Source organism: Melopsittacus undulatus, chromosome 17 (genome assembly GCF_012275295.1).
Source record: "Melopsittacus undulatus isolate bMelUnd1 chromosome 17, bMelUnd1.mat.Z, whole genome shotgun sequence".
Taxonomy (NCBI): domain Eukaryota; kingdom Metazoa; phylum Chordata; class Aves; order Psittaciformes; family Psittaculidae; genus Melopsittacus; species Melopsittacus undulatus.
In genome coordinates, this window is record NC_047543.1 from 3,991,208 (window position 1) to 4,018,271 (window position 27,064).

Here is a 27,064-nt window from a genome sequence, read left to right on the forward strand (position 1 = left end):
GTCTACCCCCTGAAGGGACACTCAGAGTGGGATCGCTCAGTGTCCTGCGGTGTTGGTGCGGTCAGACACAATGTGTGGCTGGGTTAGAGCACCAGAGGTGACCCAGGAGCAGACCAGGCTTTCTGCAGAGCACAGACCAGAGCAAGAAACAAAAGCCCCATCACTGCTGTGATTTCTGCTGAGAGAACAGCTCTGTGTGGCCAAGCTTCAGCTTGTACTCTGCTGTCATTCCAGACCTGCTGGAGCTGTTCCTTCCTTTAGAAATGGACCCTAATGCAGATACATTGTATCCCCTCTTGTCTTCTTGTTAGGTTAATCATCAAACCCCATCCAATACTTTATTACAGAGAAAACTAACAGAGCCACAGAACCGTAAAATCAGACTGGTTTGGGTGGGAAGGGACCTTAAAGCTCATCCAGTTCCAACCCCTGCCACGGGCAGGGACCCCTTCCACTGGAGCAGCTGCTCCAAGCCCCTGTGTCCAACCTGGCCTTGAGCACTGCCAGGGATGGGGCAGCCACAGCTTCTCTGGGCACCCTGTGCCAGCGCCTCAGCACCCTCACAGGGAACAGCTTCTGCCCAAGAGCTCAGCTCAGTCTCCCCTGTGTCAGGTTCAAGCCATTCCCCTTGGCCTGTCCCTCCATCCCTTGTCCCAAGCCCCTCTCCAGATTCTGCTGTGGGTGACAAGGGATACAGGCTGGATCCCAAGTCTTTGCTTGTACAAACAGTTGTGGTCCTGACTGGGTTTGTTATTACTTTCTCTGTGGCAGTAAAATAGCAGCGTATTTTTTCCCCCATCTGTTTATTGTATCTTACTTTAAAAAAAGCCCTCTCCCATGTATTAATTTGTCTGCCCTTTTATCTTCCCACGTTGCCAGCTGGTTCTTCCTGTTTGCCTCTCTAAAACAACCCATTTAGAGGCTCTTCAGTCAGTATTTTCTCTGGGAATTGCTGCCCTCCACCAGAAGGGTGTGTCGAGCCCAGTGGAGCCGGCTTTCCACATTACTGCTCCAAGGGCATTGGGGAAAACTTGTTGTTCTTGATTTAATCCTGTCAGTGCACATTCATAATAACTCAAAGGTGTTGTGTATTACATTACATTACATTATGTTAGATTATGTTATATTAGCACACACCTACTTTAATGAAAACTTGATTTTCGCTCCGAAGACTCTTTCAGTAGGAGATTGTGGGTCAGAATGCCTCCTTCCCTGCACCCTGCAACCCTCCCCGAGTGTTTCCTTCCTCATCACCTGCTACTTCATGTCTTAGCTTATGCTTCCTCCTCTGGTAGCAAATCATAGAATGACAGACTGGTTTGGATTGGAAGGGACCCTAAAGCTTATCCACTTCCAACCCCCTGCCATGGGCAGGGACACCTTCCACCAGAGCAGGTTGCTCAAAGCCCCATCCAACAAATGTCCCTTTGTGCAGCATCACCTGGACCCTTTCCCCCATCACCACCCTGCATCCACCTGAATTCAGCAGGAACAGTGTGGCAGAGGCTGTTTTCTTGTCCCCTTGCAGCGATGGCTGTGGGGCTATAGACCAAAGGTGGATTTCTAACCAAGGGTGTATGACAAATATAACTACCTGTGTAATGATGTTTTTAATACTCGTATGGAACTTACTTGTAGAAATCATTTGTCGGTTTGGAGGCTGTGTCAGGAGTAGCGAAGTTTATTAGAGACAAGCTGTGGTAGTTGTGTGACAACTGAGTGCAAAGCAGGTTAGTCCCAGTGGACACCAGTGGCTGGTGGATGCGGCAGCGGGTGAGGATGGGAAGGGGACAGGGGCAGCCAGTGTGCAGGGGCCCTTCCGACTGCTGAGCTGTCAGGTTCTTTGTGCCTTGTTCCTGGAGAGGCCTCAGGGGTGCGATGGGGCTGGCAGGAGGTGACCTGCCGAGGGAGAGCAGGACGTGGGGCTTCACAGGGTTCATCTCCACACCGTGCATCCCCCTTGCTCTGGGGCTGACCCTTCTTTTCCCTCTCCCTCCTTGCTCTCTTAGTTGTACATTTGGAAGACTCATGGCTGATTGATTCCCCCTGCCAGTTTCTCGTGTTCATGTGGTGCTGAAAGTCTTATTTAAGCACACTTACCACCCCCACTGTCAAACACATTTTCTATGCAGTTTATAAATGCCCCATAGCTGCACCCTCTGCCACTGCTTTCTACCACAGCCCAGTTCATCCCAGTGCTCCACCACCACCAGTCACAGCCGCGACCCTGCTCACCCAGCTCCTTGCACTGCCTCTTTCCAGGGAGAAGAAACCACCTCCAGCCCCTCTTCACCACTCAGGAAAGCCTGGAGACCCCTCATCCTCCTCTTCCCCACGTATGTAGCAGGACTAAAGCAGCTCATGGTCATGCACACGGGCCCCTAGAGCACACCTCACCTTGCACATCCTTGCACACGGGCTCAGGGCACGCAGGGCTGGCACATGCCGGCTTTCAGCCCTCCGCTTCTTCCAGCTGGTGCTGCAGGGACTCCTCTTGCCCCCGGCCCTCTGTGGGAAGGAGACAGCTTCGGTGATGGAAGCCCCGGCATTCACACCCTGCAGACCTGCCCCCGACCTCAGCACTGCCTTTAGCTGGGGCTCTTCAGTCGCTCTGGGTCATTTCCCCCTTGAACCATTAAGGTCATTAAGAGCAGCAATTAATTAGCACATCCTCCACCCTGCCTGGCTGCTGCCAGGCAGTGCTTTGCCATGGTGACACACTGAGCATTACCCGAGGCTCTGAGACAAGCTCTAACAGTGTCGTTTCATCCTTCACAACGGGCATTTTGGAACAAAACCTGATGTTTTATGTAAGTCAGCCACCTCAGGCTACCACCATTAAATCCCTCTTTTTCCAGACTAGTGGTGCTGGGGCTGGTTCTGTGTGTGTGAGACGTTTATGAGCTTACCAGTGTGCCTCACTGTTCCCAAATCTCGGTCAATGGAAGGCAGGGCAGAGCCAACTGCTTTGCATACAAATTAAATCTCCCCAAACTTTAATTAAATTGTTGTGTGAAACTGAAAATGTGTAGTAGATAATTTATTGTTTCACTTCATTTCCCTGCCAGTCCCTGAGCCTGTCTATCGGTGGCAAAGCCAATAGTACTCAGTGGCAGTGCTCAGCTCAGAGTTGAACCTGCCCTCTGAGGACCTGTGGTGCTGCACAGCTCTGGGACCAATCCTACCACCTTCATTGGCCTAAGATGGGGAATGGTCTTGGCTTGGGCTGTGGGCATTGCTCAGAGCCATATCCTCACATGCCTCATGGTTTGCTAATAGGCCCTGTCTGTAGCAGGTCAGCACTGGTTCCTCACCACAATGTTGCTTTTACCACTGATACCACGAGTTGTCATATCCCTGTAAGTCAAAGCATAGAGATGTTACTGTGTGAGGGTCTGTAAGTGATCTGCATACATGATGTCGTGCTGTCCCCCCTCCAGCAGGCAGTGGTAGGTCTGGATCTCTTGCTCCAAGCGACATTTGACATCCAGGAGGGTCTTGTATTCCTGGTTCTGGCACTCCATCTCTGCTCGTATTTCTGCCAGCCGCTGCTCCACGCAGGAGATCTGGTTCTGGAGCTCAGCCAGGTATTTGTTGTAGCGACATTCGGTTTCCGCCAAGGAGGATTCCAGGTTTTCTTTCTGACAATGGGAACAACACAGAAGTACTTGGGGATGCTGCAAGCTTCGCCCGTCTGGTTACGGGTACAGCTCCAAAGCAAGCCGAGGGGCCAAGATGTGAATTGTAATGGCATCACCTACCATAGTGAGCTGGGCTTGTACGTTGATTTCCAAGGCCTGCAGCTGACGTCTCAGCTCTGTAACCTGTTTGTTGCTTGACTCGATCTCCTGGCTGCTCGTGACGACCTCCAGATTCACCTCCTCCACCTGCAAGGTTAGACCCCTCGCTGCACAGGGGCTTCACCCCCCTGCAGTGCACACCCTGCAGTGCACACCCTGCTTGTGCTCCCCCTGCTTATGCACACCCTGCAGTGCTCCCCCTGCTTGTGCACACCCTGCAGTGCTCCCCCTGCTTGTGCACACCCTGCAGTGCACACCCTGCTTTTGCACGCTCTGCAGTGCACACCCTGCAGTGCACCTGGGCATTTCCAGATCTGAAGCCCCCATTTATTCCATTGTGACCCTGCAGTGCCATGTCGTGGCCCCTCTGCCACAAACAGAAGCATAGGGGCACTGGGCAGTGCAGTCAGAAGCTGAGCACATCTGTGACACAGATTAAGGCATCTCAGGAAGTGTTCTCAATCTTTTTCCCTTTCCCCCAAGAGGCAGACTAGGGGACAGCTCTGGATGTGTTTCATACCTTGCAGGCGTACCACTGCTCAGTCTCTTTGCGGTTGCGCTCCATCAGCGTTTCATACTGGCACCTCAGATCCTCCAGGATCTTTCTCAGGTCGGGGCCAGGGCAGGCATTGACCTCCACGCTCACATCTCCAGTGGCCTGTTTCCTCAGACAGCTCATTTCCTGCATGGAATAGGTGCACCATATCAGTAATAGTGACACTTGGGATGGGGGACACTTTCCTTCTTCCTGCTCCTCAGTTCTCTATGGGGCAACCTGACCTCCTCGTGATTCGTCTTGAGGCAGCACATCTCTTCAGTCAGGGCCTCACACTGCAGCTGCAGGTCGGTCTTGCAGCTTGCCAGCTGGTCCAGCACCGGGCGCAGGTTGCAGATGTCTGTGTCCACGTTCTGCCGGAGACCACACTCAGCCTCGTACCTTGAGCCACAGCCAAGAAAGAGAGGTCAGTAAACCATTGTGAGCCTTGGAGTTGAGTTTATGGGGGAAAACATTGAGGATCAGGCATGCCATGCTGCAAACACTGTCAATGGTAGCCAGGCCTTTCACAGAGATGGGCAGTTATTAGGGCAGCATGACAAGCAGAGGGTTGGGGTTTCCCCATCACCACTGCTCACCATCCCTTCTGCAGGCACTGTGAACCCCCCAGCCCAGCACAAGGCCATACTCACTTCACTCTGAAGTCATCAGCAGTCATCCTGTTGTTATCAATATTCAAGAGGATTTTGTTAGTCTCCATGGCTGCACACAGGATCTGGAAAGGAGAACGCAGGAGAGGGATCCTGGCTTGTGGCTTCCTCTGGCTCCCAAAGGCCCCCAGGGGAAACACCTACTTGAGGTAATGCGTCTCACTCTTTTTATAACAATTCCATATGTTGGGATTATTAATCCATTAGATGTCATCACAGTGAGGAAACTCATGTGCCAGCTTGGCAGGGCAGGCTGGGCTGAAACTTCTTTGTAAACACAAGTGTCCTCCTCCCTCCAACCATCACTTCATATAAACTATGGCTTCAACTGCTCCTCCAGAGACAGAGCTATTGCATCTAACATTGCTCTATCCACACATGAAAGCAAAACCCATAGGATTTTCTCAAAGAAGACAGGTTTACCTGGTTCTGAAGGTCTTCGATCTCCTTATGATAGCAGCTGTAGTCCCGTGGTTCGCAGCTGGGCCCTACTTTGGCGTACCACTCTCTGATCTTGCACTCGAGCTCGGCGTTGTCTCCCTCCAGCAGCCGCACCTTGTCCAGATAGGAGGCCAGGCGGTCGTTGAGGTTCTGCATCGTTGCCTTCTCATTGTTAGCAAACAAGATCCCATCACCACAGCCAGCACTAGCCCTGGTGAAACCACCACCTCGAGCGCAGATGCCTCCACCGCCGAATCCAAGGGCAGAACAAGCCCTCTGGGTAGCTCCGAAGCTCCCACCAGCAGCGCTGTTGGCGCTCAGCTGCTTCCCAAGTAATCCCTCGCTTAAACTGTCACCAGAGAAGTTGCTGATCACGGCACCGAGGTCATAGGTTGCATGTCTCCCTGGGGAGGTGGAGGAGACCTTCCTTCCGCTGCCAGCCGCGGAGCTGCCCGCGCTGCTCCTGCCTTGGGAGCAGGCAGTAACAACCTGCCTGACAGCACAGCTCATCGTGCGAGCCTGGATCCAACCCGGAGCCCAGGACGAGCTGCACGGATCGCTGCAGGATCCGACTGTGATCCCTCTGTCCCCATAGTCCTCTATTTATACCAGCCCTTGTGGATGTTGCTACTGGAGAAGGGCTGTTTATTCTTCCTCCTTGTGACCTGGCTAGTACTAATTTACTTTTTTTCAGCTGGAAATATTTCCCCAAAGGCGTTTGTCTCCAGAAATCCCACAACAGAAAGGTGCTTTGGTTAACAGAAGCGTGGTTCAAAACTACATCAAAAATGTTAATTCCTGAATCATCAGGTCTGACTTGTGATGACAACTAAACAAGAGTGACACAAAACCTGACGATACCCGAGAGTGCCCGAGGAGTGAAACACCACAGCAATTATCCATCCCTGGCGTGGGCGAGTCTACCCGGAAAGGGAAAGCTGTGGGAAAGCTGCCCTATCTGCCAGAGCCTGTTCGACCCCTTTGTGACCAGAAGCGAAGGTGCCCCCTCCATCCGCTGCCCTGCAGCCTTGGGACAGAGCCAGCAGAGCACCCTGGGGGTACTGCTTCCTGCACTGCTTCGCCATGAGGGTCTGTCCCATCCTGCTGGAGCTGAGCGACAACCTGCCGAGCTCCAGCTCATTTGACTGGGAAATGCGCTGCTCTGGGGGAGCACAGGTGAATATTTGCACTGGAGTGTGCCAGGGATGACTTTTTACTTCTCTTTCTCCAGTGTGCATCGAACATCCCCTTGCACAAAGGAGATCCTGTGGGATTTGTTTTGTTGCTTTCCAGGGTAGACAAAACATTCAAATAGTTGCCCAAATCAAAAGAGAAAGGACATTTCCTGAATACCAGATGCTGCAGTTGTCAATGTCCACTGCCACGCCAGGACGATCCCTAAAGCAGTGACATGGAGAATCTCAGAAGCAGCCTGATCATCATCAGTCTGACCCAGTTCCAAGCAGCACCACAGAAATTCTCCAAATATAACCTAAGGAAAATGTGTTAGATTTAGGAAAGACACCAGAAAAGCTCATTTACAAAAATATATATATATTTTTTTTTTACTTTTGGAATGCTGAATTGAGGAAAAAGGGAAATAATTAAAATGTTTTGTCATCTGAATTTTTCATTTGTTTAATAATATTCATAGAGCCATGCTAATGCTGGCTGCCTTTCCCTGTGTGTGGCTCAGCGTTGGGTTTGGCATCCAGGTCACCTGGATACATGGCATGAAGGATGCGTCAGGTCCAGCCTCTGTCAGAAATATTGCTTATGCCAATGCAGCAGGTTCATTAGTCTTGATTTTATCTTGACACTGTAAATACAGAACAGCTTCGATGTGGTGTGGATTCTGTGTGGGCCCATGCTTTGTTATAGCCGCAATTAGCAGGAGGAGCTGGTGCCGTGGTGCTGTTGCACGCCTTGGCTGTCGCAGGGCTGGAGCAGGAGCAGAAGTGGCCAGAACCTGTCCTTTTCCCACAGAACTGCTGAGAAATCGGTGCTGAGCTAACACCACATTTCCTGTGGCTGAGGAAGCACAGCCCTTTCTTTTCCAATGAGAAAAGTGAAAACAGTGATGAGTGCACTTTATTCAGTTATTGATGAAAACGAAGCAGAAATGTCCCTGTTTCTTCCATACAGTTGACATTTTTATTAAACCAGCTTTTACACCCAATCACCCTCAAGACCTGGCAGTGGTTACAGCCCTCACTTTATTAAGGCTTTTCTGATGAGGAGACCTGGTAATGATGGGTTCTACATGTGTCATGGAGGCTCTTGCCATAATTAACTTTTACTGGCTTCCAGACTGGAGTCCACAGACAGCACTTTGCTCGCCACAGCCCTGCAGCCAGCCACAGGCAATGCCTCAGATGAGTGTCCTCAGCTCACCTGGAGCCCCTTGAAGGCAGCGTGCACCCGAGGGAGGAAGAGGAGGAGAGGAATGATGACTTACGAGGGTTCCCACAGGCATTCCAGGAACAGCAGTGCAGGCCTGACAAGGGAAAATTATTACTTCAAGTAACAAATGAGAGAAAAGCATCCCCTAGGCACAGGAGCTGTTCCCATTTAATGAACACCATGAAAAATGACACGAAATGAACTATTCTGCAGCTTTACATCTGTGTCTTATGCTGGGCTTTCTAAAGGAGAGCAGGATGGTGGTAAATGGGTGCCGTGGCCTTTATTCCCGAGGCTTGTTCTACTGCACCAAATTGTCAGATTAAAAAGGGCAATAGAAATGAGAAGGAAAGATGAGATATCCCCTGAGGAAGTCCTTTGGTAATCTCAGGATATTTTCATAGAATCCCAGACTGGTTTGTGTTGGAAGGACCTCAAAGCTCCTCCAGCCCCAACCCCTGCCACAGGCAGAGACCCCTTCCACTGGAGCAGCTGCTCCAAGCCCCTGTGTCCAACCTGGCCTTGAGCACTGCCAGGGATGGGGCAGCCACAGCTTCTCTGGGCACCCTATGCCAGCGCCTCAGCACCCTCACAGGGAAGAGCTTCTGCCTAAGAGCTCAGCTCAGTCTCCCCTCTCTTGGGCAGGTTCAAGCCATTCCCCTTGGCCTGTCCCTACAGGCACTTGTCCAAAGCCCTCTCCAGTTTCTTGTAGTCCCTTTTCAGTGCACTCTTTAGTGCACTAAAGTGAGTGCAGCTCCTTTTAGGCACTGGAGCTGCTCTAAGGTCTTCCCTTATGGAGCCTTCTTTTCTCCATTCTGAACCAGCCCAGCTCTCTCAGCCTGGCTCCAGAACAGAGATACTTTAAAACTTCAGACTGGTTCTTGAGCTAATGCATATGGACTACAGAAAGCAGAACGTGCCCCCAAGAAGGCGAGCAAGCATTTCATGTTATTACAAACACTCCCTGAATCATTGCCTGTCTTCATATCCGAGAGAACTTCCCTGGGGACTCAGACATGACACAGAAGCCGAGTCCCTGTCGGTGCCAAGCTGCTGCTGTCCCCCTGCGGGACTGCCAACCCAAGTTAGGTTTAGGTCAGTTTAGTCACGTATTTGGGTTCATTCTGCTTTTTATCCTGTGAAGTGGCCACCAGGGAGTGCCAGGAGAGGGAAGCTGGAGCCGGGTGCTGCTGACACTGGACACCGGCTGGGGCTCCTGCATGTCCATCCAGCCTGAGCAGGGATACAGTGACAGTGAGAACTGCAGCAGCCCTGGCTCCTGTCTGCTCATTGTCACTGAATTCCAGTCTCACCTGTGGAAAATCCTTGTGTTTGCTGTTTACAAAGTGATACTTATTGAGTTCTTGATGTCATTGTCACTCCACTCCTTTTCTGCTCCTTATTGGCTGTTCTGAAGCTGATCTCCATCTCGCTAATGACACGAGATGCTCCAGGCTTCTGATCCCAGCTTTGCAAATCACTCCAGGCAAATAGTTCAGCTTCTCCAAATCTCAATTTCATTCTTTGTAGGCTGGAAATAATAATCACAGTAATCTGCCTTCTCAAGGGCATTGTAAAAACAATTATCTGCTGCAAACATGGGGTTTAAAGATCAGAAACATGATACACATTTTAAGTATTAGTTGTACGTGTTCTTGCTGCTGCATATTAAGTTTGATCCTGGCATATCCTACATATTTCTCTGTGTCTCAGCTGATGAAATACCTTTCAAAGTGCATTCTTGGGTTTCCTTTTCTCTTTTGTTTTCCATAAAAGTTCCACCATTATTCACTGAGGACTTGGTTCTCTAACTCCTTGCTGAACCCTAACAGGGACTTGTGTTTGCACCTTACAGAGCATTTGACAACTGCTCTCTAAAACCAGTGCTTACTCATCTCTTGGATGTGATAGTTTGTCCGTGTTTCACAAACTGTGTGTAGCTAAAAGGTGGTCTTTTCCTTCTTCACAGTACTGTAACACAGTGGTTACTTGTGCACTGCCTGGGCTTGTCTCCTGTTTGTGATATCAGGGTTCTGTGGAGTTGTCAGTGACCTCTGTACTCTGGTCTGTGTTTCACTTCCTGCCTACCCTTTTCTGTAATTGCTCAGCAGTGATGCAGAACGATAACATCTCTTCACACTCCCTTTTCTGGAAAGACCTGGCAGGTTCCCTACTTCTCCTATCACCTTCCCTCACTTCTGCTTGTCTTGGCATGCCCAGCATGGCACCATCAGCACTTTCTAAGAGCCTTTGCAGGATGCCTCTGTAATTGTTCCCTGAGGACTGTGATGTGTTTAGTGAGGCTGGCAGTGAATCATCAATAATGGTCCCAAAGATGTGCTATATATCAGCCCCAGGAGCTCCTTGTGCTGCATTATAAGCAAAGGGAAGCCAGTTTACTAAAAATGATCACCTTTTCCTTTGGTCTAAGGCCAAACCTGAGGCCATGGCCCGAGACTGGACTGCTCCCTAGTACCACTGGCTAGAAAGCATGAAGTTGGATCTAAGTGATTCCATTAGGCTTTTGGGTCTGAAATGATTTCCTCTTCTCTCTAGCCCTCAGGTGATGTGGGACCAGGGCAGCATCCTTTTGTTCCTCTGCTGCTCTCCAGGAAGTGAGTGGGCAAAGGTGAACCTGGTGCCTGGTTGCCAGCACCCGAACTGTGTCACCTCCTCCTGATGGCAGCTTGTCTGCAGACATTGTTGACAGATGAGAACTAGCTTGCGTGTTTTCAGAAGGATTTGAGCAGTGATCTACTAGATGCTATAGTGATAACAATTACTGTTACTCATCCCTCTGTGGATTAAGCAATTCCTACTGTGCAACCTGTTAATGCAGCCTCAGGCAGCATGAAAAGACCTGTGTAAAGTTTCATTATGCACAATAGTGATTTAAAGACAGTCAAGTAAGAAGGAAGGATATATGTATGAGATCTGCCAACCAGCCTGACATTGAGCTCGTGTCTCAGGAAGGTACCTAGTAGTCCTGCTGAAGATGTTTAAGTTCAGCTTACAGGAGAAAGTGATTCTTTATGGTACCAAGAGTTAGAGAACTGAGCTTTGTTTTGTTGGCTTTATTTATCAGTCATGTGGCACATTGGTATCAGACATCATCCTTCCATCATTGCCTTCATTTTGTGTCAAACCTACCTGGTTTGTGTCTCAGTCCTGTGTATTTACAAGTGATGAGCTCAGTATTGAAAGCTGTATCATGTTACTTTTGCTCCAGGTGAAACCCATACCCCTCTGTTCCCCTCCTCTTGCTGCCTTCTTGTGGTTTCTTAGGACTTTCCCTGGCATGAGCACACAAGCCTGAGGCTCTGAGGGATCACATACCAGGGACAAACAAGTTTGCAGTTGCAAGAACAAGGGGAAAAAGCTTTATTAAATGTGTACAGAGTGCGCGGGGGCACCCACGGGTAATTGGGGTAATAGGGGAAGGAGGAGCAGCAGAATGAAGCAGACACTTGCTGTGACCCAGCCCCATCACACGTGGCCCAGCTGGTGCTTGGTGCAGCTCCATGCTCCCTTGAGCCCAGGGTTGAGGGTCTGTGGAAGCTGCTCGCCCTCCTAGCGAGTGGTAAGTGCAACCTGCTCCCGGGAGGAGACCACCTTCCCATCCTGCACCTCCTCCACAATCGTGCGGACCTGGCGGGACGTTGACATGACTGCGAAAGGAAGGCAGAGAATGATTGTTCCTGGGGCAGGAAAGATAGGAATTGCTTAACACGTTATCAGATATCACATGTTCTTCAAGAGATGTCAGAAATTCCACAAGGTACTGGAAAATCTTGTTTTACACAACCCTGTGCTGCCCGGGAAGAGGGAAGAGCCAGGCTGATGGGAAAGCTCAAGAAGGCCACAGGCACACTCGTTAAGTACGTGGTGTCACTTGATTTTTCAGGTCTCTAAAGTCAGACCACTGGCTGCAGTATCAAAAGGCCCATTGAGGACAAATCCTTGTGGTCAAGGAGTGTCGGGAATTGCCCTTCCTGACAGCTCTGTCCCGTGCTGAGCAGTTGTACAGTGCACACAAACTCTCCTGACAGCTTGATGTCAGTCTGGTTCAGCCAGCGAGGGGGCACAGCTCACCCCAAGGGTGGTTTTCACTCCATTAGTGTGGCCACTGCTCTAAGGGCAGGTCTCAAAGCCTTTGGTGTAACAAAATCAGTTCTTACCATCTCTGCCAGCGTGTGAGGACATCGCGGAGGAGTACTGGGAAGAGATGCTGCACAAGAAGGAGAAAACAAAGAGAAGTTAGGGACAGTCTTTTGTTGTTACACAGGCTCTGTACAGAGAGAACATTTTGTGTCTGTGACCCATCCCCTCCAGATGCGCCCTCCCAAGCAAAGCCCTTGTACGTACTGGGCATCCTCGCCCTCCAGCAGCCGGCGGTACGTGGCGATCTCCTGCTCCAGGCGGCATTTGACGTCCAGCAGGACCCTGTACTCCTGGTTCTGGCGCTCCATGTCGCACCGCAGCTCAGCCAGCTGCTCCTCCACGCTGGTGATGAGCCCCTGGAGCTGGGCCAGCTGGGTGCCGTAGCGGGCTTCTGTGTCAGCCAAGCTGCTCTCCAACGCCGCTTTCTGCATGTGGAGCAGAGGGATGGGTTCAGAAGGAAATGGGGAGCTGGAGGGATGGGAACAGCCCTGTGTCCCCTTGCCCACGGCCCCACGTGCCCCTGGCCCCTCGTACCGTGCTGAGCTGGGACTGCAGGTCGATCTCCAGGCTCTGGATGGTGCGGCGCAGCTCCGTGATCTCCGTCTTGCCACTCTGAAGCTGCTCGGTGTTGATGGCCACCTCCCGGTTCAGCTCTTCCGTCTGCACCAAGGCACAACCAGAGCTGTGGCATTAGAGCCATGGTGAGCGGCACAGCCCCAGCCCCACGGCCCCGGCAGTGAGCAGCTCACCTTGCTGAAGAACCACTGCTCAGCATCCCGGCGGTTCTTTTCTGCCAGGCTCTCGTACTGCTCCCGCATCTCAGCCAGGATCTTGGTGAGGTCGATTCCAGGAGCAGCATCCATCTCCACACTGATCTCACCACCCACCTGCCCGCGCAGGGCATTCATCTCCTGGCACAAAAAGGCACACGGGACACGTCAGAGTGCAATTGGTATATTCCCATCATGTCAAATACCTTGGTTGCACCCAGCACATAGATCTCTTCTGGAGGTCCTGTCTGAAAGGATTGGTTCCCTCCCTCTTGCCCGCTGGAGTGTCTCCTGGCAGCCCTGATTGCAGAGATGCTCCTGCACTTTTCCCTGAACCCTTTCCATTGAGCACAAGGTACATTTTGTAGGTCTCCATCTGAGCCTGGCTCTGTGCTCACCTCCTCGTGGTTCTTCTTGAGGTAGGCCAGCTCTTCCTTCAGGTTCTCAATCTGCATCTCCAGGTCAGCTCTGGCCAGGGTCAGCTCATCCAGGACCCTGCGCAGGCCGTTGATGTCGGCCTCCACACTGAGGCGCAGAGCCTGCTCCGTCTCAAACCTGGGGGCACACACACACACAAACTTGCACGTCAGCCCAGCTGAAAAGGGATTTTTCTTGTTGTTTCCTTCCCCAGATACGTGTTTCTGCCAAGCATCTTTTCCCAAACCTATGTGCACAGCTCTCCACATGTCATGTCAGGACAATGCTGCGTCCGCGGGGAGATGTACACTTCCCAAAGGTCACACTTTTAGTGAGAAGTGACCTGGTTGAAGCAACTTCAGTTGCAGAAAGCAAAGCAAAGCCTCGAACAGGCTGGCTTCTCATAAGAGCTCTCCAAGGCGTTGGACTTACTTGGTTCTGAAGTCATCAGCTGCCAGCCTGGCATTGTCAATCTGTAGGACGATGTTGGCATTTTCAACAGTTGCAGCAAGAATCTGGCAGGGGATAAAAGAAATGGAAAGAGTGAAAAAGTAGTTCCAAGACATGGCACACTGCTGCCTGTGTTGTATTCAGGAGCAGGACTGGAGCAGCACTGAATCTCCTACCAGCTGGGCTGGACTTCCAAGGATAGAGGCAGGATGCTCATGCTCAGTCTCCCATTGCACTGATTGAGTGTGAAGACACTGGCATGGGCACATGCCACGGCCTGTTGGCCTCTCAGAGTGGCACCTCCAGGCACTCACACCATGTTTGGAGTCCTGGCAGCAGCCTGGGATTTGCCTGGCAATGAACAGCCCAGCCAAGGAGTTAAAAAGGGCTGAGGAAGGAGTGTCTGGTGCCTGCATTGTTCTGCTTTCGTAACAGCACCCGAGGTGCAAATATTTGTTCTGGGATTTTGGAAATGATTGGCTATTTAATGAGCGGTAATTTCTGTAGCCACAAGCTAATGGAAAGCTCTCATTGAGTTCTGGTGCTGTAGGGAAAGTCCAAGCAGTAATCTGGGAATAGTGACGTGGTGATTTCCCCCATGGTGAGGGACGGGAGGGAAGGGTCTGCCTCCCTTTGACTGCTTGGACCTGGGACAGCTTCTGCCTCCGCACTGCTGTGCTCCGGATCAGAGCACTCCTGACAAGATGCCGTGTGAAGAGAAGCTTCGTGTAGCCAGGCAGGAGCCCTTCACACCAGGGTGAAGCCCCAGAGCTGAAAAGTTCCAGAAATGGGATTTCCCCAGGGCTTGACCCCTGAGCCTGTCAGCCTCATGTCTCTGGCATTTACTCTCACAGAGCAGGTACAGTCATTACCCAGCCCTACCCCTCCATCCCCTCCTGTGGAACCTGAGCTTACTAAGGATGCTGTCACCTCATGTAGGCGGTGGTGAAGGACCAGGCAATCAGCTCTTGGTGAGTAATGAGAGCCCAGGAAGGACAATGGTGACAGGATAGGGAGGGAAGGATTCTGGTGCTTTTTTCAAAGACTTGCCTAAAATCAGCCAGAGAGCGGCTAAAAGCAAAGAAATGAGCTTGGCCATGATTACATCTACTGTATTTAGAGCAGGGCACGTACTCTGTACAGCATCTCTGAAGCCACCTATCACAGCCTAGTGTGTTCTGACTCCTGGATTTCATAGATCTCTGTTTGCACCTCTCAAAGTGCAACCATCCCATAGTGCAGCTTCTTTCTTTATGAACCTCTACCGTGAGCCTCCTAACAGGCTCAAAAAGATCTGCTTTGCAGGATGCTCATGAGAACAACCTGGCATCTCCATTTGCATATCATTCAGTAGGGAACTTCTGCCAAAGAGATAACGTGTCCCTGCCTGCAGAGTGCTTAATCAGGAGCCTGGTGAAGGGAGCACATACTTGGGGTGTAAGTAGCATCCCGGGAAGGCAGGAAATGAGTGTTGTGGCAGCATGAACCCTGGAGCATCACGTAACCTGGACCAGTGTCTGAGAGCCTCCTCCTGCTTTCCTGCCTCCTGCTTTCCTGCCCATCTTTTTCCCAGCATTTAAACAGTCAGTAGAAACCCCACCTTTGTGCCTTCTGGAGGGCATGATCAAGAAACTCCTCACCATATATTATGACTATTATTTCCAGCTGTGCCCTTTCTCTTTTCCCATCTCAGGCCCATTATCTGTCCCTTGTTAATGCTCTTCCTTTCAGCTTTTAGAAACAGGGTCATCTTTTTAAAAGTTACTTTAATGAAGGTATATTGGTAATCATAGCATCCTACCTTGTTCCTGAGCTCCTCGATGGTCCTGTAGTAGGGGCTGTAGTCACGCTCGGGACCAGGTGCCTGTTTCTTGTACCATTCCCTGATCTTGACCTCCAGGTCAGTGTTGGCCTCCTCCAGGGCACGCACTTTGTCCAGGTAGGCAGCCAGGCGGTCGTTGAGGTTCTGCATCGTCTCCTTCTCACCAGCCTGGAGGATGCCATCGCCGCCTCCAAAGGTACCTCCAAAGCCGGCTCCGAAGCCGGCTCCAAGGCCAGCCCCAAAGCCAGCCCCATAGCTGCCCCCAAAGCCGGCGCCGAGGCCCCCTCCTACGCTGCTGCAGTAGCTGCCCCCATAGCCACCCCCGAAGCCTGAGACCATGCGGGAAGAGACAGAGTAGCTGCTAGAGCCTCCGTGGACGCTGGGGGCTCTGTAGCCGCCGGTGCCCCCCCGCACGGAGGAGAGCCTGGTGGAGCCTCCACCCAGGCCCCCAGGCCCCTTGAGGGACATGGAGGAGGAGTACTGCCTGACAGTGGTGCTCATGGCGAGGGCTGCTGGAGGCTGTAGGGCTGCAGAGAGGCAGAGGCTCGGAGCGCAGGCAGCGAGTGCTGCTCCCCCCTGGCCTGGAGCCCTTTATAGCCCGGGCAGGAGGCGTTGCCCGCGCTTTTTTTTCCTCTTGCATTCCCGATGATTTTCATCATTCCAAAGATCTGAGCCAACTTCCAGAATCATCATTTTTGCCTTTGTTCTGTTGATGCTTTTTGTCGTATTCCAATAGAAATGTTTTATCACACAAAGGGCGTCTTTATGCTTCTTCCGTTTCCAAGTAAATACTCAGGTGTGATTCAAAGGAGGAGGCTCCTTGCTCAGGGCTACATTTTAATACTGCTTTGTACTGTTAGCTCTGAAACAGCTACTGAGGCAGCACTTCAATAGAGTAATTTAGCACCTTTTACTGTGTCTTTTTGTCCCAGCTACTACAGTTCCCGTCTCTCTTTAGGCTTTATACACAGCACACATGCAGGGACAACCACTGTGTCGTGAAGCCCTGAATGTATATCACCATCCTGTGAGTACAGTGGTGCTGGAGGGAACTTGGCTACCAATCCTGGAAAGACCAGTCCGCTCTTTTATCCACAGGGAGAGGGAAGTTCTGTAATGAAAAAGCAATGAAAAGGGAGTTCATGCTTAAGGGCTCATCCAGTTCGTCAGTGTGCTTCAGAGACCACCCAAGAATGGAGGAATATGAGAAGGCAATAGGCAGTGGATGTTCTGTGTTGTTCTTTGTGAATGAGAGCCCAGCAGAGCATTCAAGAAGGCAGGATATAGCTACTGGCTGGCATGAGTTAAAAACTATGAGATGCTCCAGGAAATAATGTGGAATAGCATAAAGTAGGTGAAGGATGTAAAGAACAAAACTCCTGCTCTCTAAGCACAGTGAACAAGAGCACAGAGTTGACAGTGACAAAGCTTAGCAGCTAATGCTGATGATGTTTCCTGTGATGAGCATTTCAGCTGTGGCCAGGGAGGACAAACTTCAGTGTGAGTTTGGATTTGACAGCTCCCATGTAAATAGAGCTGCAGAAGAGACACCGGTTGCCTCTGAGGAGCAAAACAGCTCGAAGAATGAGTGCACCCGGCATGGTCAAGCTCCTCTGGCTACTGTCTGCACTGACCTGCGTCACGGGTAGAAACCGCATCTCAAGTGTCACTAGCTAGTAATGCAGGGTGTGGAGGAGAAGATATTTCTCAAGTGTGTACATGGTGAATTGTTTGACTGGCTTCACAGACAGGCCCCAACAGCCCCTTCCCAACAGCCAAGTTCTGCCTTAGATCATTTGCCAAAGGAGGGGGGAAAGAACATGGAAATAAGCAGCAAAGGTACATTTCTAAGTAGCTTTAAAGGGCATGACTCTCTCCACTTTATCTGAAGAAAGCTGGAAACGATACAGGAGTCCTGGGAATATCAGGAGTTGGCCATGAATAGAGACAAGTCTGTACAACGTGGAGACCTGGAGAGCTGGAATCTTGGCTATGTTTGCTCTGGCCAGAGGATGGGTTCAATCTCTTGGCAACAGCATCTTCTTGTCACATGAGTGCGAGGGGATGGAGCTCAGAGCCTGCGGGCACCCACTCCCTGCTCATCCTCCCCGGTGAGGATGGGAACGTTGCAACGGCTCCAAGGAGCACACGTTCCCCTGTGTGCATTTCCTCACCTTCACCTGGGTGATGAAAAGGGGCAGAACTTGTGGGTTGTCCTGGCGAAGTGCGTCAGAGGCGCAGAGAAAGGGGAATGTCAGTGACAAACCCAGCAGAGAGCCCTCGTGAAGCCCAGACCTTGAGCTGGCTTTCAGACCAGCCAGCCAGCAGGAGCCATCGTCTTCCCACTGATCGGCTGTAGGAAGAACAACTGTCACAATGCACAAGGTTAACAGCAGTGACAGGCCAAGGGGAATGGCTTGAACCTGCCCAAGGGGAGACTGAGCTGAGCTCTTAGGCAGAAGCTGTTCCCTGTGAGGGTGCTGAGGCGCTGGCACAGGGTGCCCAGAGAAGCTGTGGCTGCCCCATCCCTGGCAGTGCTCAAGGCCAGGTTGGACACAGGGGCTTGGAGCTGGATGCTCCAGTGGAAGGGGTCCCTGCCCGTGGCAGGGGTTGGAGCTGGAGGAGCTTTAAGGTCCTTTCCAACCCAAACCAGGCTGTGATTCTATAATTCTATGATTCTGTATTCATCCTTTACATGAAATTGCCTTTTCTTTTGTTTCCTATTTAACTGCTGTGTCATAAAAATACACATTGCTCAAAATATCTGTGCTATGTTGATAATACCACAAGGCAGCAATTAAAGTCATGAAGTGTTAATTAAGACTTAAAACCACATGAAAAATTCTAAGCCATGATTTCCATTACCTCCCATTGAAGACAACCACAAATGACTGCATATTGTGTGTATCACACTCTCTTTTAAGTAAAAGGCTGACTATTAACTCAGATTCTGCCTTTGTTTTGTGAGTACATGCACATTGAGCCTCTTTTTTATACATTTCAAAATCAGAATGGCAGTTCTGTGGCATAACAGTGATTTCATGGTAGCACATTGATGGTTGACCATGCAATTCTGTCTTACTTCAAGAGGAAAGCGGAGGTGAGACTCCGCCTCCAAACACATGTATCAGTAGATCTGGTAGATGAAACTACCCAGCTAAGAAGATCTCTCTGCTTATTTTAATGAGCTTATAAAATGTGCCCTGGTATCACGTTATCATAGGAAGGTTCCCTAGAACAGTCTGAAAAGCCACGCCTTGGTGCTTCTTTCTGCTGGTCCTTTATGTCAGATTATCTCAGTATAGCCTGAGAGTCAACCCATCTCTCTGCACTAAAATACCACTTTCTGAAACCTGCCTCAAGCTGCCGCTGCCTGTCTGCATGAGCCAGCACCTGCAGCTCCCTCAGCAGCTTCTTAAATACAGGCTTAATTATTAATGCTTAAGGCAGGAAAGAATTAAGATGTATTTTCCACACCTGACTCCCCATTTGCAGTACCAAAAGTAATTAAAACAAGGGCTTTTGTTAGCAAAGTATTAGTTGGCTCTATAGCAACACTGGTGTGCCTGGACTTTTCCAGGAGAAAACCATGAAAGAAGAATTGCAGCAGGGTGCTTTTAGCATCCCATGGTGGGTGTTGCAAAGGTGGCTGCTGGAGGGGAGCTGCAAGAGGTGCTGATGGTCCCTGCACCACCCATGGGGATAACAGTGGGTCCCTAAGAGGTGACCTGGGGAGCCCCGGCTGAGTCTGTCCTTGCCCTTCCCAGGCATCTCAGCTTGGGCTGCTCCACACCGGAGCCTGGGGAGAAGCTCTGGGATGTGCAGGGGTTGGGATTGGGATTCAAGGGGTTGGGAGCAGAGACAGCACAGTCTGTAGCACTGCAGGGATGCTGTGCCTGGAAGTGCCTCAGGTCAGGAATTGCGCCTGGTATTTACTCGTGGCCTGTCCAGGCTGCACCATGAGGGTGTGCAGCAGCCGAGCAGTGGGAGCTGTTCTCCTGACCACTGGGCTGTGTTTACATGTCCTTTGGTGGAATGTGGGTGGAAACAGGATCACTGCTGGTCAGTGGTAAGCTTCAGAACCAAAGCCGTGTTTACCACAAGTCGAGTGTGCAGTGCTTAAAGGTGGCTCGGTCCAGGGTAGCTGAGGATCAGTGAGCATCTGCTCTTCAAGCACGGGGGGATACAGCCACCACTGACACTGCACAGAGCTCAGGCCCATGCACTGGGCTGCCCCAGCTCATGGTGTGGGTGATGCATTGAGGGGAGCCTTTCAATGTTTAAACCCCCCAAACAATTCTCTGTTATCAGCCCATAAAATTCAGGCAGATTATATGGACATAGGTCTTAAAGTGCTGTGGCCAGCTCTGTTCTTGTGCACATTCAGTGAATCATCCCATTGATTTGGGAGCTGGATTTATGAAGTAATAACTGGGGTGGAATCCAGCCAAGAATGTGTCTGAACTGGCTTTCAAGGAACGGCTGGGCCGGCTGACGGCAGCGTGAGCTGCTGCGCCAGGACCAGCCCCAGCAGCCTGGGATCCTTCCATCATTTGGCTTGGATAGACCATCCCCAGCACTCACCAACACTTGTTTCCTCACCCTTTAGCAATGCCTTTGGAAGTGAGACTTAAACTGAGCTGAGGTTGTACTTTTGGAGGGGTATCAGCCAGCACATCCTGCCACCTCCCCTGCTTAATTCATGTTACCCCAAAGCTGTTTAACACGGGAACTACCGAGCAGAGCAGGGAAGGGAATCCTTGGCAGGATCCTGTTTATGTGACCTGGGTTTTGTTCACCTTGCTTGGACTCTCCAAGTTCAAAGCTTCAGCTCTGCTGTTGCTGTACACTGCAACCGGGAAGTGGCACTTTGCCCAACCTGAAAATCATCGTGCCACATCTGAGGGTACCCACCGACTGTCAAAGTTCCACCTCCCATGACCCATGTAATCAGTTCCTTCCTAGACTTCCACCACATCAGCTGCCTTTGCTGAGCAAGCAGGGCTCTGGTATGATAGCAGTGTAGGTGACCTGTCTGGGTACCAAAGACGGACAGTGTTCCTCTTTCCAGAGAGAAGCTTTGTCCTATGGCTCCAGCAGTGGGACAGCCCAGCTCTTCAGAGCACCAAGACAAGAGCCAGGTTTGCACGAGTGTCAAGAAAAGCTTTATTTGATTCCTAAGCGCTGTGAGAAAGGGTGAGGGGAGTGGATGTGAGAAAAGAGAAGCTGCTTTATGTGATCTCCGAGCCGGAGCACAGAAGCTGGAATCTCCTTTGGCTTTGCTGAGCCAGGTCTGCAGCGAGCCTGCAGCCCCCTCAGTGGGCTGCCTGCGTGATCTGCTCGCGGGAGGAAATCACCTTCCCATCCTGGACTTCCTCAAAGATTGTGCGGATCTGGCGGGTGGTGACCGGCCCTGCAGTGGGGAAGGAGGGAACCGTTATTCACAGGGATCCAAGGAGAAAGCATCTTAAAGATCTCCATGTTAATACCAACAACTGCCTCAGAAACCCACCATCACCACCACATTCCTACCCCTACACACTTCATTACATAGCTTCAGTCTGCACAGGAACTTCTGAAACATGTTCTGGTAAATCATCAGTGGTTTATGTCAATTCACATTTTGAAAACATAATGAAACAGTGATTTTAGCAAATTAGACTGTGCTAAGAAGGTCACTAAGAATGTGGCAGAGCTCTCTGTGGTCAGTGCTTCAGCCAGGATATGTTCTTACCTTCTTTCAAGTGAGAAGACACGCTACAGGAGGAGAAAAGACAAAAGAGTGATCACAAAAAGGGGAAAAACTGAGTAATCTCTAAGACAAAATCATTATTTACCCCCCCCCCCTTTTCTTCTTGTACCAGCATGTAATTAAAATGCCTCTGAAAGGGGCCTAGTGTCAAAATGGTAAGGAAGGAAATGGGAAGGAAACGTGTGTGCCACAGTGACTCAGACACAAAGGCAGGTGCAATGAGCAGCACTGGTACCCGCTCCTTCCCCAGGATCACACAGACACTGGAGGAACGGGGAGGGATCCCAGGGATGCTGCAGCACAGTGATAACCCCTGGGCTGTTCTAGACTGGTATGACCGAAAAGGGAGACCCTGTTGCATGCCACGTGTCAGGAGAGGAGCTCACAGGATCCTCCAGGGAATGCACGTGGTTAATTTTCTATTTCCTTTGCTATTCCCCATCTCCTGCCCTCCCAAGCAAAGCCCTTGTACGTACTGGGCATCCTCGCCCTCCAGCAGCCGGCGGTACGTGGCGATCTCCTGCTCCAGGCGGCATTTGACGTCCAGCAGGACCCTGTACTCCTGGTTCTGGCGCTCCATGTCGCACCGCAGCTCAGCCAGCTGCTCCTCCACGCTGGTGATGAGCCCCTGGAGCTGGGCCAGCTGGGTGCCATAGCGGGCTTCTGTGTCAGCCAAGCTGCTCTCCAACGCTGCTTTCTGCATGTGGAGCAGAGGGATGGGTTCAGAAGGAAATGGGGAGCGGGAGGGATGGGAGCAGCCCTGTGTCCCCTTGCCCACAGCCCCACGTGCCCCTGGCCCCTCGTACCGTGCTGAGCTGGGACTGCAGGTCGATCTCCAGGCTCTGGATGGTGCGGCGCAGCTCCGTGATCTCCGTCTTGCCACTCTGAAGCTGCTCGGTGTTGATGGCCACCTCCCGGTTCAGCTCTTCCGTCTGCACCAAGGCACAACCAGAGCCATGGCATTAGAGCCATGGTGAGGGGCACAGCCCCAGCCCCACGGCCCCGGCAGTGAGCAGCTCACCTTGCTGAAGAACCACTGCTCAGCATCCCGGCGGTTCTTGTCTGCCAGGCTCTCGTACTGCTCCCGCATCTCAGCCAGGATCTTGGTGAGGTCGATTCCAGGAGCAGCATCCATCTCCACGCTGATCTCGCCACCCACCTGCCCGCGCAGGGCATTCATCTCCTGGCACAAAACAGAAACACATCTTCATGCAACCCATCCACCAGCATATAAAGATGTTCATCTCAAGACAGAGTTCTCCACAAAGGGTAGCATCCTTCCATGGGTGTTTCAGAGGGAGATCAATAGGGAGTGATTTGGGGCCTTTACTCCCCAGATTTTAATACATCTCTAACAGCTACGGTGGACATTCCTGAAATGACAAGTGCTGGGTGGATTTTATGCAGGGTCTGGAGAGGATGCTGTTATCCAGAGCAAATCACCCCTACTTCCTTACCAGCACTTCTCATCTTCCCTCCCAGCAATTCCAAACTCAGGATACTCTTAAAGGTTGAACCTGGCCTTGTATTTCTGGGCCCAGAGAGTAATTTTCTGAGCCTGGCTCTGTGCTCACCTCCTCATGGTTCTTCTTGAGGTAGGCCAGCTCTTCCTTCAGGTTCTCAATCTGCATCTCCAGGTCAGCTCTGGCCAGGGTCAGCTCATCCAGGACCCTGCGCAGGCCATTGATGTCGGCCTCCACACTGAGGCGCAGAGCCTGCTCCGTCTCAAACCTGTGGGGACAGGAACAGTTGCAAGAGCTGCACAGGATCTTGCCCAGCTGGGGACAGAGCACTTGGGTTTGTTGTTCACTTCCTCCATGCAATACTGCCTGACCCCTGGACACCCTTCTGATGGTGACTGCTAGCGAGCAACTGATAGAGCAGTGTCCATCTGAGCCTGTAACATCACCTTCCCCTGGTGTCAGTGAGCTTTGCTACTGGGACTGGGCTTTGCTGAGCTATGCACACACAAGTTAAGTGCTCAGTGGAAGCATAGTCCAGGTTCTCTGCACAGGAGAGGCTGTACCACAGAGGGACAAGCAGTGGGAATAAAAGTTTCCATTCAGTGAAGTTTTGGATGCAAACAAAACAATCCCTAAGGGCCTGTAAGTGTTAGATAACCATCTGCTTTGGAAATTACACCTTCATTTTGAAGGCTTTGTTTCCATATTCCCTTTTTTGGGGTTGGACGGGATTTTCTCCTCATTTCATCAAACGCCTATGGAGACTCTGTTCCATTTTTCCAGGGCAAGTGGCTTACTTGGTCCTGAAGTCATCAGCTGTCAGCCTGGCGTTGTCAATCTGCAGGAGCAGGTTAGCATTGTCCACTGTGGCCACCAGGACCTGGAGGGTGGAGGATAAAGAACAAGCACTAAATGAGCGTCAGGAACTTCTCCTGGCTTATCAAGAGATGGAGCACAAGTGAGACTATGAGGACAGGAATAGTTTCCTTAGCAGGAGTGTGTATTGAATCAGGGCAAGTGAGGCACAGCTGGGACTGGCTGCAGGAAGGGGCTGGTTACTCTGGGACCTCTCTTCCCAAGAATCTGTCAGGATGCATTCCAAAAGACAGCATGAAGACACGTAAGGTGGGTGAGATCTGATGATAGCTTTTGTTCCCATGTGGGTGCTGATAATGCAAAGGGTCAAGGAAGAACCACCTGCTCCTCATGCACAGCAGGCAGGACAGATGGACCAGCAGGGTGTTTCACAGCATCATAGAAGCATGGAATGGATTGGGTTGGAAGGGACCTTAAAGCTCATCCAGTTCCAACCCCCTGCCACAGGCAGGGACACCTTCCACTAGAGCAGCTTGCTCCAAGCCCCGTCCAACCTGTCCTGGTTTGGGTTGGTTCTGACTTGTTGACTGCAGAAATGGAGAACAAGGCAGTGAGGAAGTGCCTACATCTTCTGAGGTTTTGTATTACAAAGCCAGGAGCAAATAATCCACCCTGGGAGAAGATTCAAGTCAGAGTTTGAGAGGTCGTTGGTTATGGGGCAAAGAAGAGGGAAGGCAGATGGATTCCCTGCACCTTTTGCCTGCACTCCTGCAGCTCAAGCTGTACATTGCCCTACTTCATGCTTACTGGGGACAATTCATACATGAGCACTAACAGAGAAGAACAAAGTCAACTATGGAGTATTTTCCCCAAATGAGGTGGTGGGATCCAAGAGGAATCCCTTGAGGGCTGCCTGGGTGGATGGGTTTGCATCACACCTGGTCCTGGGGCAGGGGCTACCAAAAGGAGGCAAAAAGTTCATTATGGGTCAGGTCTTTTTTCTCTTTAGCATCTAAATCACCTCAGAACTAAGGAGCTAAAGCAAGTTTGCAAATGCTTTGATGAATGTTTCCCAATATCACATCAATGTTTCACAGCCTGCCCACACCTACAACTTGCCCTGAGCATGTGTTTTAACTGCCCCAAACCAATCATTATCAGTACAGACTTGTCTCTTCACTTGTGCATTACATCCTTTCACATCTGCTTCTTCCAGTGAAAACTGCTGTTCCAAGCTGAGGGATGTAATCAAAAGCTGACATTGAGACATCTCTGAACCTCCAGCCTGCCAATCTGCATGTGCATCTCAGACACTTTTTATGACCTAGTTAGTGCTTACTAATTACACAGGTAGCAGTCGGTGTTCGTGATTCCTCCCTGATAACAGACGTCCCACTGTTAATCACAGCATCCTACCTTGTTCCTGAGCTCCTCGATGGTCCTGTAGTAGGGGCTGTAGTCACGCTCGGGACCAGGTGCCTGTTTCTTGTACCATTCCCTGATCTTGACCTCCAGGTCAGTGTTGGCCTCCTCCAGGGCACGCACTTTGTCCAGGTAGGCAGCCAGGCGGTCGTTGAGGTTCTGCATCGTCTCCTTCTCTCCAGCCTGGAGGATGCCATCGCCGCCTCCAAAGGCACCTCCAAAGCCGGCTCCAAAGCCGGCTCCAAGGCCAGCCCCAAAGCCAGCCCCATAGCTGCCCCCAAAGCCGGCGCCGAGGCCCCCTCCTACGCTGCTGCAGTAGCTGCCCCCATAGCCACCCCCGAAGCCTGAGACCATGCGGGAAGAGACAGAGTAGCTGCTAGAGCCTCCGTGGACGCTGGGGGCTCTGTAGCCGCCGGTGCCCCCCCGCACGGAGGAGAGCCTGGTGGAGCCTCCACCCAGGCCCCCAGGCCCCTTGAGGGACATGGAGGAGGAGTATTGCCTGACAGTGGTGCTCATGGCGAGGGCTGCTGGAGGCTGTAGGGTTGCAGAGAGGCAGAGGCTCGGCAGCGCAGGCAGCAAGTGCTGCTCCCCCTGGCCTGGAGCCCTTTATAGCCCGGGCAGGAGGCGTTGCCGGGTGCTTTTCGTCACCCATGACAGCCAGAGCCAAATTCCAGAATCATCATTTCTCTCTCCCTGATTTCATGTCTTTTGTCACATCCCACTAGAAGCACCAGGCACACGGAGGATCCGCTCCTTCCGTGGGGTTCCCAGCACCCGGCGTGACTCAGACCCAGGGCTCCTCGCTTATGGCTATGTTTTAACATTCCACTGTTGCACCTGAGACGCAGAGGTGCTCGCTCCAGCTCCACCCCAGCTCCTCCATGCAGTAACACAAGTGAATCCTCTGTCATGCCAAGTCGCCTGCGAGTGCCTTATATAGTTAAAAATGTACAAATCTATTGATTTGCTCTTTTAAGGAGTCTAAAGCCAATGAAAGCTGCTGACTTAAGAGCTTGCATATCCATAATCTTTATATGGGCCAGTGTAAAGGCAGATGGAAGTTTTCCCATCAGGACCTCTATCCCAGGGCAAGCACAGACCTGGTGGTATTTATGCTCTGATGCTACCTTTGGCAGAAATCTTGTCGCTCAAAAGAAACCTGAGTAATTTCTGCTTGCATACTAGTCTGGGTTGAATCTCTATACAAAGACTGGAAAGTCCCCACAACCGGGGCTTTCACTCAGTTTAAAAGGCAGGTGCCTGATGTTTCCCAGTATTTGCTTTGCTGCATCACATCCTGGCTGCTCCACTGCACCAGTTACTGACTTAGAACAATAGAACAGTTTGGGTTGGAAGGGACCTTAAAGCTCCTCCAGCTCCAGCCCCTGCCACGGGCAGGGACCCCTTCCACTGGAGCAGCTGCTCCAAGCCCCTGTGTCCAACCTGGCCTTGAGCACTGCCAGGGATGGGGCAGCCACAGCTGCTCTGGGCACCCTGTGCCAGCGCCTCAGCACCCTCCCAGGGAACAGCTTCTTCCTTATATCTAATCTGAACTTCCCCTGTTTCAGTTTGAACCCATCACCCCTTGTCCTATCACTACAGTCCATGATGGAGTGTCCCTCTCCAGCATCATTCAGACACTGGAAGCTTCTCTGAGGTCTCCACACAGCTTCTATTCTCCAGGCTGAACAGCCCCAATGTTCTCAGCCTGGCTCCATACGGGAGCTGCTCCAGTCCCTGCTCTTCCTTGTGGCCTCTGGACTTGCTCCAACAGCTCCATGACCTTCTTATGTTGGCGATGTATTGCAAGACATGGAGTAGTGAGGGGTTAGAGCACTGTGGGTACCTGCAAAGCAGAGTTTAAACAGGACAATGCAGAGGATATGTGCAGAATTAGGCAGTGCAGCCACCCCATAGCCACGCCTGAATCAGGCTATTAAGGGATTGAGCACAGTGATTAGGGTGATGCAGCCGGACAGGTATTAGCGTGAAAAAGGCAACAGAAACCAGGAAAGGAGACACTGCTCTGTTGTGTTCTTTGTTGGGAAAAACCAATCCCTTTACTGCTGAAGTGTGCAGGGGAAAGCGCACGCCCAGCCCGGCCTGCCTGGCTCCAGCCATGTCATCCTCGGATAAGAGGA

At 51.4% G+C, this 27,064-nt stretch overlaps 3 protein-coding genes across 3 annotated transcripts; all 3 read right to left on the reverse strand.

The window, feature by feature from the left end:
* Positions 1 to 1,665: 1,665 nt before the first annotated feature.
* On the reverse strand, positions 1,666 to 6,037 carry LOC101868868 (keratin, type I cytoskeletal 19-like). Its single transcript, XM_031045235.2, has 8 exons — positions 5,430 to 6,037; positions 4,989 to 5,071; positions 4,581 to 4,737; positions 4,321 to 4,482; positions 3,762 to 3,887; positions 3,415 to 3,641; positions 2,398 to 2,508; positions 1,666 to 1,899 (listed from the first exon to the last, which is right to left on the reverse strand). Exons 1-7 carry the CDS (start codon positions 5,955 to 5,957, stop codon positions 2,421 to 2,423), a joined length of 1,371 nt encoding a protein of 456 aa, XP_030901095.1. The 5' UTR covers positions 5,958 to 6,037; the 3' UTR covers positions 1,666 to 1,899; positions 2,398 to 2,420.
* Positions 6,038 to 11,200: 5,163 nt separating this feature from the next.
* Positions 11,201 to 16,046, reverse strand: LOC101881410 (keratin, type I cytoskeletal 14). Its single transcript, XM_005144812.4, has 8 exons — positions 15,450 to 16,046; positions 13,631 to 13,713; positions 13,180 to 13,336; positions 12,761 to 12,922; positions 12,546 to 12,671; positions 12,216 to 12,436; positions 12,029 to 12,078; positions 11,201 to 11,518 (listed from the first exon to the last, which is right to left on the reverse strand). Exons 1-8 carry the CDS (start codon positions 15,969 to 15,971, stop codon positions 11,421 to 11,423), a joined length of 1,419 nt encoding a protein of 472 aa, XP_005144869.2. The 5' UTR covers positions 15,972 to 16,046; the 3' UTR covers positions 11,201 to 11,420.
* A 4,566-nt stretch (positions 16,047 to 20,612) lies between these two features.
* LOC101874834 (keratin, type I cytoskeletal 14-like) lies at positions 20,613 to 25,590 on the reverse strand. The gene is given in 9 exon segments (XM_034070043.1): positions 20,613 to 20,883; positions 21,205 to 21,227; positions 21,699 to 21,919; positions 22,029 to 22,154; positions 22,244 to 22,405; positions 22,797 to 22,953; positions 23,483 to 23,565; positions 24,918 to 25,439; positions 25,441 to 25,590. Coding segments are annotated over 9 exon segments (1,527 nt in total). The 5' UTR covers positions 25,576 to 25,590; the 3' UTR covers positions 20,613 to 20,785.
* Between the last annotated feature and the right edge of the window lie 1,474 nt (positions 25,591 to 27,064).